Raw genomic sequence first — 11,413 nt, forward strand, 5'->3', positions numbered from 1 at the left:
CCTGGGAAGTGCCACCCCCCCCGGGAAGTGCCACCCCCCTGGGAAGTGCCACCTCTGGCACTGCCACCGCCCTGGGCTGTCACCCCTGGCCACTGTCACCACCCTGAGAAGTGCCACCACCCTATGAGGTGTCACCTGTGGCACTGCCACCCCCCTGGGAAGTGCCACCCCCCCCTGGGAAGTGCCACCATCCTGAGAGGTGCCACCCCCCTGGGCTGTCACCCCTGGCCACTGCCACCCCTCTGGGAAGTGCCACCATCTTGGAAGGTGTCACCTCCAGCACTGCCACCCCGCTGGGCTGTCACGCCTGGCCACTGCCACCCCCCTGGGAAGTGCCACCCCCCTGGGCTGTCACCTCTGGGCACTGCCACCCCTCTGGGAAGTGCCACCCCCCTGGGAAGTGCCACCTATGGCACTGCCACCCCCCTGTGCTGTCACTTCTGGCCACTGCCACCCCCCTGGGAAGTGTCACTGCCCTGGGAAGTGCCACCATCCTGGGAGGTGTCACCTGTGGCACTGCCACCCCCCTGGGAAGTGCCACCCCCCTGGGAAGTGTCACCCCCCCGGGAAGTGCCACCACCCTGGGAAGTGTCACCTCCAGCACTGCCACCCCGCTGGGCTGTCACCCCTGGCCACTGCCACCACCCTGGGAAGTGCCACCCCCCTGGGCTGTCACCTCTGGCCACTGCCACCACCCTGGGCAGTGCCACCACCCTGGGAAGTGCCACCACCCTGGAAGGTGTCACCTCCAGCACTGCCACCCCCCTGGGCTGTCACCCCTGGCCACTGCCACCCCCCTGGGAAGTGCCACCACCCTGGGAAGTGCCACCACCCTGGAAGGTGTCACCTCCAGCACTGCCACCCCCCTGGGCTGTCACCCCTGGCCACTGCCACCACCCTGGGAAGTGCCACCCCCCTGGAAAGTGCCACCATCCTGGGAGGTGCCACCCCCCTGGGCTGTCACCTCTGGGCACTGCCACCCCCCCGGGAAGTGCCACCACCCTGGGAAGTGTCACCTCCAGCACCGCCACCCCCCTGGGCTGTCACCTCTGGCCACTGCCACCCCCCTGGAAAGTGCCACCACCCTGGGAAGTGTCACCTCCAGCACCGCCACCCCCCTGGGCTGTCACCTCTGGCCACTGCCACCCCCCCGGCCGTGTCACCCCCCCGGCCACTGCCACCCCCCCGGCCGTGTCACCCCCCCGGCCGTGTCACCCAAGGCCCTGCCACCCCCTCCCCGCCATTTGTCACCCCAGGCCACATCCCACCACGCCGCCTCCCCCTCCCCGCGCTCTCCCCGCACCCCCAAACCCTGGAGGGGGGGGGCCCCAAGGACGGGGGGGGGGTCCCCAAGGAGGAGGGGGGGGTCCCCAAGGACAGGGGGGGTCCCCAAGGAGGGGCGGGGGGTGACAGTGCCACCGCCGCGCCCCCTGACCCCCCCCTTGTCCCCAGGTCCCCCGCCCCGGTGCCCCCAAGGACTGCCTGCTGCTCTGCGCCGCCGGCCTGCGCCCCCCCGCCCCCCCGGGGACCCCCCCATGATGGCGGGGGGGGGGGGGCACCCCCTCACCTTGACCTTGACCCCTTCCCACCCCCCCCCCCGCTGTACATAGCCCCCCCAAAACCACTAAACACGGGGGGGGGGGGGGTCACCCCGGTGCCCCCATGACCGGCAACGAGGGGCGGCGGGACCCGACCCCCCCCCAGCTGGGTGGGTGGGGGGCACCCACCCCCCCGTGCCACCCTGGGGCCCCCCCCCTTAGTAATTTATTTCTAGGGACCCCCCCACATTTGCACTAAGCCCCCCATTATTTATACCCCCCCCCCAGCTTCTTACCCCCCCGGTTTGTGTGTGTGTCCCCCCCCTTTTTTTGAGCCCCCCCCACCTCATTTTTGGGGCCCCCCCACCCCATTTTTCGGCCCCACCCAACTTTGGGTCCCCCCCACCCCATTTTTGGGGGGCCCCCACCCAATTTTGCCCCCCCCCCCCCATTTTTGCCCCCCCCCGGGGCGAGGACGAGAATAAAGTTGTGTTTCTGCAGCGGCCTCTGCGCGGGGGGGGGGGGGGGCAAAATGGCCCCGGGGGTGGCGTGTGTCACCCCCCCGTCCCTGTCCCTGTCCCCAAGGGGTGGGGACAGCAGCGCTGCGTCCCCGTGTGCCCCCCAGCCTGTCCCCCTGTCCCCGTGTGCCCCCCAGCCTGTCCCCATGTCCCCACTGTGTCCCCAAGGGCCACCCAGTCTGTCCCCGTGTGGCACCCAGCCTGTCCCCATGTCCCCAAGGGCCACCCAGCCTGTCCCAGTCTGTCCCCATGTCCCCAAGTGCCACCCAGGCTGTCCCCATGTCCCCGCCGTGTCCCCAAGGGCCACCCAGCCTGTCCCCATGTGGCACCCAGCCTGTCCCCATGTCCCCGCCGTGTCCCCAAGGGCCACCCAGTCTGTCCCCATGTCCCCGTGTGGCACCCAGCCTGTCCCCAGTCTGTCCCCATGTCCCCGTGTGCCACCCAGCCTGTCCCCATGTCCCCGCCGTGTCCCCAAGGGCCACCCAGCCTGTCCCCATGTCCCCGTGTGGCACCCAGCCTGTCCCCACTGTGTCCCCACGTGCCACCCATCACGTCCCCAGTCCGTCCCCACGTGCCACCCATGGTGTCTCCACAGTGTCCCCATCACACCCCCAGTCCGTCCCCGTGTCCCCACGTGTCCCCCATCGTCTCCCCAGTCCGTCCCCGTGTCCCCACGTGCCACCCATGGTGTCTCCAGAGTGTCCCCATCACGTCGCCAGTCCGTCCCTGTGTCCCCACGTGCCACCCATCGCATCCCCAGTCCATCCCTGTGTCCCCACGTGCCACCCAGCGTGTCCCCAGTCCATCCCTGTGTCCCCACGTGCCACCCAGCGTGTCCCCAGTCCATCCCTGTGTCACCCACATGCCACCCATCGTGTCCCCAGTCCATCCCCGTGTCCCCACGTGTCCCCCAGCGTGTCTCCAGAGTGTCCCCATCGCGTCCCAGGTCCCTCCCCGTGTCCCCACGTGCCACCCATTGTGTCCCCAGTCTGTCCCCATGTCCCCACGTGCCACCCATGGTGTCTCCAGAGTGTCCCCATTGTGTCCCCAGTCCGTCCCCGTGTCCCCACGTGCCACCCATGGTGTCCCCAGTCTGTCCCCGTGTCCCCACGTGCCACCCATGGTGTCTCCAGGGTGTCCCCATCACGTCCCCAGTCTGTCCCCGTGTCCCCACATGTCCCCCATCGTGTCCCCGGTCCCTCCCCGTGTCCCCACGTGCCACCCATCGCGTCCCCAGTCCGTCCCCGTGTCCCCACGTGTCCCCCAGCGTGTCTCCACAGTGTCCCCATCGTGTCCCCGGTCCCTCCCCGTGTCCCCACGTGCCACCCATCGCGTCCCCAGTCCGTCCCCGTGTCCCCACGTGTCCCCCAGCGTGTCTCCAGAGTGTCCCCATCACGTCCCCGGTCCCTCCCCGTGTCCCCACGTGTCCCCCAGCGCGTCCCCACGTGCCACCCAGCGCGTCCCCGGTCCCTCCCCATGTCCCCACGTGCCACCCAGCGTGTCCCCGGTCCCTCCCCGTGTCCCCACGTGTCCCCCAGCGCGTCCCCCGCCCGTCCCCGTGCGGCGCCCCTCGTCCCCGCCCCCCGTGTCCCCAACCTGTCCCCGTCCCCGACACCTCAGGGCCACCCCGAGCGCGAAAACCAAAAACGTCTCTTTAGTATAAATAAGGGACAGAGGCCGGTGGCCCCGCGGCGCGGCGGGGACATAAAGTGACAAAGGCACAGGGCGCCCCGCCGGCGCGGCACCGCGGTGCCACCGCCCCGCCGGGGACAGCGGGTGGCCGTGGGGACAACGGGGCGCCCGCCAAGCCGGGGGGGGGGGAGAGGGGGGGGCTCAGTAGTACGGGGACGGAGCGGTGTCCTGGAGCGGTGGCACCGGCGGGGGGTACGTACGGGTGACGGTGACGCCGCCGGGTGACGGTGACGGCGCCGGGTGCCGGTGCCGGTTATACCACGGTGCCGCTGGGCGAGCCGCCGTTCTGCGAGGACAGTCCCTGCGAGGGAAGGGGACATCGGTCACCGGGGGGGGGGGACAGCAGGGACAGGGGCTCCCCCCGGCCACCCAGCCCCCCGAAACCCCTCTGTGACCCCCAAACCCCCTCTCTGCCCCCCCCCCCGGCTGCTGATGGGACCCCCCCAGCCCCCCGAAACCCCTCTGTGACCCCCAAACCCCCTCTCTGCCCCCCCCCCGGCTGCTGATGGGACCCCCCCAGCCCCCCGAAACCCCTCTGTGACCCCCAAACCCCCTCTCTGACCCCCCCCCGGCTGCTGATGGGACGCCCCCAGCCCCCCGAAACCCCTCTGTGACCCCCAAACCCCCTCTCTGCCCCCCCCCCGGCTGCTGATGGGACCCCCCCAGCCCCCCGAAACCCCTCTGTGACCCCCAAACCCCCTCTCTGCCCCCCCCAGCTGCTGATGGGACCCCCCACATCCCCCCGAGCCCCCCCCAAACCCCCTCTCTGACCCCCCAGGCTGCCAGCAGGGCCCCTTATGGCCCCCCCAGCCCCCCCAAACCCCCTCTCTGACCCCCCAGGCTGCCTGAGGGACCCCTTATGGCCCCCCCCAGCCCCCCCAGCCCCCCTCTCCGACCCCCCAGGCTGCCTGCAGGACCCCTTATGGCCCCCCCAGCCCCCCCAAACCCCCTCTCTGACCCCCCAGGCTGCCTGCAGGACCCCTTATGGCCCCCCCAGCCCCCCCCAACCCCCTCTCCGACCCCCCAGGCTGCCAGCGGGACCCCTTATGGCCCCCCCAGCCCCCCCAAACCCCCTCTCTGACCCCCCAGCCCCCCTCTCCGACCCCCCAGGCTGCCTGCGGGACCCCTTATGGCCCCCGCAGCCCCCCCAATCCCCCTCTCTGAACCCCCAGGCTGCCTGCAGGACCCCTTATGTCCCCCCCAGCCCCCCCAAACCCCCTCTCTGACCCCCCAGGCTGTCAGCAGGGCCCCTTATGTCCCCCCCAGCCCCCCCAGCCCCCCTCTCCGACCCCCCAGGCTGCCTGTGGGACCCCTTATGTCCCCCCCAGCCCCCCCAAACCCCCTCTCTGACCCCCCAGGCTGCCAGCAGGGCCCCTTATGTCCCCCCCAGCCCCCCCAAACCCCCTCTCTGACCCCCCAGGCTGCCTGCGGGACCCCTTATGGCCCCCCCAGCCCCCCCAAACCCCCTCTCTGACCCCCCAGGCTGCCAGCGGGACCCCTTATGGCCCCTCCAGCCCCCCCAGCCCCCCTCTCTGACCCCCCAGGCTGCCAGCGGGACCCCTTATGGCCCCCGCAGCCCCCCCAATCCCCCTTTCTGAACCCCCAGGCTGCCTGCGGGACCCCTTATGGCCCCCCCAGCCCCCCCGAACCCCCTCTCTGAACCCCCAGGCTGCCAGCAGGGCCCCTTATGTCCCCTCCAGCCCCCCCAAACCCCCTCTCTGACCCCCCAGGCTGCCAGCGGGACCCCTTATGGCCCCCGCAGCCCCCCCAATCCCCCTCTCTGAACCCCCAGGCTGCCTGCGGGACCCCTTATGGCCCCCCCAGCCCCCCCGAACCCCCTCTCTGAACCCCCAGGCTGCCAGCGGGACCCCTTATGGCCCCCCCAGCCCCCCCAAACCCCCTCTCTGACCCCCCTGGCTGCCAGCGGGACCCCTTATGTCCCCTCCAGCCCCCCGAACCCCCTCTCTGACCCCCCAGGCTGCCAGCAGGACCCCTTATGGCCCCCCCAGCCCCCCCAACCCCCTCTCTGACCCCCCAGGCTGCCAGCGGGACCCCTTATGTCCCCTCCAGCCCCCCAAACCCCCTCTCCGACCCCCCAGGCTGCCAGCAGGACCCCTTATGGCCCCCCCAGCCCCCCCCAACCCCCTCTCTGACCCCCCAGGCTGCCAGCAGGGCCCCTTATGTCCCCTCCAGCCCCCCAAACCCCCTCTCCGACCCCCCAGGCTGCCAGCAGGACCCCTTATGGCCCCCCCAGCCCCCCCCAACCCCCTCTCTGACCCCCCAGGCTGCCAGCAGGACCCCTTATGGCCCCCCCAGCCCCCCCCAGCCCCCCTCTCCGACCCCCCAGGCTGCCTACAGGACCCCTTATGTCCCCCCCAGCCCCCCCAAACCCCCTCGCCGCGCCCCCCCGGCGCACTCACAGCCTTGCCGGGCCGGGCCCAGGTGCAGATGAGGCCCTCCTGACAGGCGGTGACGATGCAATCCTCCAAAAAAAGCAGCACCGTCAGGCGTTCGTGGGCGATTTTTTTACAGACGAGGGGTTCCAGCAGCGGCACCTCGTGAATGCGGGGGCAAAGCGCCGTCCCCAGCACCTTGGTCGTATCCAGTCGTCCCCGGGATCCGGCACCGCCGGGAGGTTTCTCCCCGCTTCGACTGATGTTGCCCAAACTATGATAACGTTTGTGCTCTTTTTCGGAACCGGAGGCTCCTTTACGTTCTTGTAACGTCAACGTGGCGAAACGACCGACGCTGAAGGCCGGGGGGCCATCGGGTGGGGGGCCGCGGGCCGAGCCCGTCCCCGCCGGCTGCGGGAGGCTGTTGGAACGGGAAAGCGAGCGCGGCAAGCCCGGAACGGGAACGCCGGCGTCTCCCGATCCGGTGAGGGTACGGGCGCGGGAGAGAGAAGGGCGAGGGTAAAGGACGTCCTCGGTCAGGTCCCACAGGCAGAACTGGGTGTCCTGGCCGGCCGAACCGAAGCGGTAGGTGACGGCGGGCGAGCGACGGACGAGGGGATCGGGGGGTTCGTCCTCCTCCTCGCCCCCGCTCAGCTCGGGGGGTTGGGGGGCCTGCGTCGCCCCGGTGAAGGGATCGAAGGCAACGGCGTTGACCCAAGACTTGTGACCGTGCCCGCGGGCCACCACTCGCCCCTCGGCGAAAGACCAAACGGTCACCAAGTCGTCCTCGCCTCCCGTTACCACGTAACGCCCGTCGGGGCTCCAACAGACGCAGAGCAAACCCCCGAAATAACTCTTCATCATCCCCTGCAGCAGCATGGAGTCGAAATGGAAGACGCGCAGGCAACCGTCCTGGCTGACGCAGGCCAGCGAGCGCCCGTCGGGCGAGAAGGCGAATTCGTTGAGGGCCCCTTCGCCCACCGCCCATTTGAGGAGGGGGTTTCGGGGGGTTTTGCTCTTACAGGCGAAGACGCTGAAGCCCTCGCCCTGCGTTAGGAGGTTGTACTGAGGGGCCGCGGCGCCGCAGGGTTGCTCGGCGTCGTACAGGTAGAGGTGGCCGCTGGCGTGGGAGGCCAGGAAAAGCCGCTCCGTCTCCGGGAGCCATTTGACGAAGGTCACCTTCGTCTTGTCGATCAGGCGCTGCGGGGAGAGGGGGGGAAGAGGGGTCAGGATCGGGCCCCCGGGCACGGGTGGGGACGCAGATGGGGGGCACGGCGCAGCCCCGGGGTGGCGCTGAGGGCAAACCCAAAAAAGGGACATTTGGGGACCCGAATCGGGGCATTTGGGGACCCCATTCCATGTCACGGTGCAGCCCTGGGGCGTCACCGAGGGCCACGCCACACAAGGGACATTTGGGGACACAGATGGGGACATTTAGGGACAGGAGTGAGGGCTGAGGCACAGCCCCAGGTGTCACTCTTTGGCAAAGCCAAGAAAGGGACATTTGGGGACCCGAATCGGGGCATTTGGGGACCCCGTTCTGTGTCACGGCGCAGCCCCGGGGCGTCACCGAGGGCCACGCCACACAAGGGACACTTGGGGACAGGGACAGGGACATTTGGGGACATGAGTGAGGGCTGAGGCACAGCCCCAGGTGTCACTGTTTGGCAAAGCCAAGAAAGGGACATTTGGGGACCCGAATCGGGGCATTTGGGGACCCGATTCCATGTCACGGTGCAGCCCCAGGGCGTCACCGAGGGCCACGCCACACAAGGGACATTTGGGGACACAGATGGGGACATTTAGGGACAGGAGTGAGGGCTGAGGCACAGCCCCGGGGCATCGCTGTTTGGCAAAGCCAAGAAAGGGACATTTGGGGACCCGAATCGGGGCATTTGGGGACCCGATTCTGTGTCACGGCGCAGCCCCGGGGCGTCACCGAGGGCCACGCCACACAAGGGACATTTGGGGACACAGATGGGGACGTTTGGGGACAGGAGTGAGGGCTGAGGCACAGCCCCGGGGCGTCACTCTTTGGCAAAGCCAAAAAAGGGACATTTGGGGACCCGAGTCGGGGCATTTGGGGACCCAATTCTGTGTCATGGTGCAGCCCCAGGGCATCACCGAGGGCCACGCCACACAAGGGACATTTGGGGACAGGGACGGGGACATTTGGGGACGTTTGGGGACAGGAGTGAGGGCTGAGGCACAGCCCCGGGGCGTCGCTGTTTGGCAAAGCCAAGAAAGGGACATTTGGGGACCCGAATCGGGGCATTTGGGGACCTGATTCTGTGTCACGGCGCAGCCCCGGGGCGTCACCGAGGGCCACGCCACACAAGGGACATTTGGGGACACAGATGGGGACGTTTGGGGACAGGAGTGAGGGCTGAGGCACAGCCCCAGGGCGTCACTGAGGGCAAAGCCAAAAAAGGGACATTTGGGGACCCGAATCGGGGCATTTGGGGACCCCATTCCATGTCACGGCGCAGCCCCAGGGCGTCACCGAGGGCCACGCCACACAAGGGACATTTGGGGACACAGATGGGGACATTTAGGGACAGGAGTGAGGGCTGAGGCACAGCCCCGGGGTGTCACTGAGGGCAAAGCCAAAAAAGGGACATTTGGGGACCCGAATCGGGGCATTTGGGGACCCCATTCCATGTCACGGTGCAGCCCTGGGGCGTCACCGAGGGCCACGCCACACAAGGGACATTTGGGGACACAGATGGGGACATTTAGGGACAGGAGTGAGGGCTGAGGCACAGCCCCAGGTGTCACTCTTTGGCAAAGCCAAGAAAGGGACATTTGGGGACCCGAATCGGGGCATTTGGGGACCCCGTTCTGTGTCACGGCGCAGCCCCGGGGCGTCACCGAGGGCCACGCCACACAAGGGACACTTGGGGACAGGGACAGGGACATTTGGGGACATGAGTGAGGGCTGAGGCACAGCCCCAGGTGTCACTGTTTGGCAAAGCCAAGAAAGGGACATTTGGGGACCCGAATCGGGGCATTTGGGGACCCCGTTCTGTGCCAAGGCGCAGCCCCAGGGTGTCACCGAGGGCCACGCCACACAAGGGACACAGATGGGGACATCTGGAGACACAGATGGGGACATTTAGGGACAGAAGTGAGGGCTGAGGCACAGCCCCGGGGCGTCACTCTTTGGCAAAGCCAAAAAAGGGACATTTGGGGACCCGAATCGGGGCATTTGGGGACCCCATTCCATGTCACGGTGCAGCCCTGGGGCGTCACCGAGGGCCACGCCACACAAGGGACATTTGGGGACACAGATGGGGACATTTGGGGCTCACCTCCTCGTTAAAGAGCTTGCTGGCGTCCTTCTTGACGAGGTCGAGGCACTGGACCTGCCCGGCGGAGAAGCCCACCAGCAGGGCGATGGTGTCGGCGGCGGCGGTGAACTGGTTGAAGTCGTGGCAGGTCGGCTGCGTCCCCTTGTAAATGCGCTTGTCGATGGGTTTGTGCAGGTCCAGCGACTGCGGGAGGGGACGGGGACGTCACCGAGGGGGGGGTGGCACCGCGGGCGGTGGCACTGAGGCGGGGGGGGGATGGCACCGTGCCCACCCCGCTGCTCCCGGGAGGGTCCTTGTCACCGATCGCCCCCCGCCTCCGCTGCGCCGGGCCGGGCGCCGGTGCCACCGCGGACGGCTCCTGGGGTCACCGTTACTGGCCCCGGTGTCACCGTCCCCACTGTCCCCATTAGTGGGTGGCTCCTGGGGGCTCTGGGGTCACCGTTACTGGCCCCGTCCCCGTTAGCAGGTGGCACCTGGGAGGCCTGGGGTCACCGTTACCGTCCCCGGTGTCACCGTCCCCGTTAGCGGGTGGCTCCTGGGGGCTCTGGGGTCACCGTTACTGGCCCCAGTGTCACCGTCCCCATTAGTGGGTGGCTCCTGGGGGCTCTGGGGTCACCGTCACTGTCCCCGGTGTCCCTGTCCCCACTGTCCCCATTAGTGGGTGGCTCCTGGGGGCTCTGGGGTCACCGTTACTGTCCCCAGTGTCACCGTCCCCACTGTCCCCATCAGGGGGTGGCTCCTGGGGGAGTCTGGGGTCACCGTCACTGTCCCCAGGGTCACCGTCCCCACTGTCCCCATCAGTGGGTGGCTCCTGAGGGCTCTGGGGTCACCGTCACTGTCCCCAGTGTCACCGTCCCCACTGTCCCCATCAGTGGGTGGCTCCTGAGGGCTCTGGGGTCACCGTCACTGTCCCCGGTGTCACCGTCCCCACTGTCCCCGGTGTCACCGTCCCCGCTGTCCCCATCAGCGGGTGGCTCCTGGGGGGGTCTGGGGTCACCATTAATGTCCCCGGTGTCACCATCCCCACTAGCAGGTGGCTCTTCAAGGCTCTGGGGACACTGTTACCGTCCCCAGTGTCCCCGTCCCCACTGTCCCCATCAGCGGGTGGCTCCTGGGGGGTCTGGGGTCACGGTTCCCGACCCCGGTGTCACCGTCCCCGTTAGTGGGAGGCTCCCGGGGAGGGTCTGAAGTCACCGTCACTGTCCCCCGTGTCCCCGTCCCCGTTCGCAGGTGGCTCCTGAGGGCTCTGCAGTCACCGTTACCGGCTCCAGTGTCCCCGTCCCCGGTGTCCCCGTCCCCGCTGTCCCCATCAGCGGGCGGCTCCTGAGGGCTCTGCAGTCACCGTTCCCGACCCCGGTGTCCCCGGCCCCGTCCCCGGTGTCCCCGTCCCCGCCGTCCCCATCAGCGGGCGGCTCCTGAGGGCTCTGCAGTCACCGTTCCCGACCCCGGTGTCCCCGTCCCCGCCGGCTCCTCCGCTCGCTGGGCCCAGCCCCCCGCTCCCGGCCCTCCGACCCCTTTAACGGCCCCCGTGCCCCCAGCACCCCCGTTAGCGACCGCCCCCCCGCCGGTTCCCCCGTTACCCGGCGGCTGCCGCGACCCCCGGAGCCGGCCCCGCCGTAGAAGTAGAGCTCCCGGCCTAGGTTGAAGCAAACCCGGCTACGCTCCGCCGGGCCCCCCGGTTCTTCAGCCGGCGGCAACGCCAACCGCACCATAGACAACCGCACCGGGGGCAGCGCGGCCGGGCCCGGGGCGGCGGCGGGGCCCGGGCCGGCGGCGGGCGGGGAAGGCCCGGGGGCGGCGGCGGCGGCGGCGGGGCCTGCGCGGGGCCTGGGTTCGGGGCCGAGCAACCGGTAGGAGCCTTCGCGGGTTCGGAATTGGCTCTTGAGCTCCAGCGGCTGCGGCGGGAGCGCGGCGGGGCCCTCGCCCGCCCCCGGGGCCGCCGCCGCCGCCGCCATCTTCCC

The 11,413-nt window shown here is 69.6% G+C and overlaps 1 protein-coding gene across 1 annotated transcript; it reads right to left on the reverse strand.

The window, feature by feature from the left end:
* Positions 1-3,689: 3,689 nt before the first annotated feature.
* On the reverse strand, positions 3,690-11,407 carry DMWD (DM1 locus, WD repeat containing; the record flags this gene model as incomplete). Its single annotated transcript, XM_082333448.1, has 4 exons — positions 3,690-4,049; positions 6,169-7,341; positions 9,453-9,635; positions 11,033-11,407. The coding sequence occupies 4 exons, from the start codon at positions 11,405-11,407 to the stop codon at positions 4,002-4,004; spliced, it is 1,779 nt and encodes a 592-aa protein (XP_082189574.1). The 3' UTR covers positions 3,690-4,001.
* Positions 11,408-11,413: the final 6 nt, after the last annotated feature.

This window comes from Platalea leucorodia, assembly GCF_965183815.1.
Source record: "Platalea leucorodia genome assembly, chromosome: 26".
Taxonomy (NCBI): domain Eukaryota; kingdom Metazoa; phylum Chordata; class Aves; order Pelecaniformes; family Threskiornithidae; genus Platalea; species Platalea leucorodia.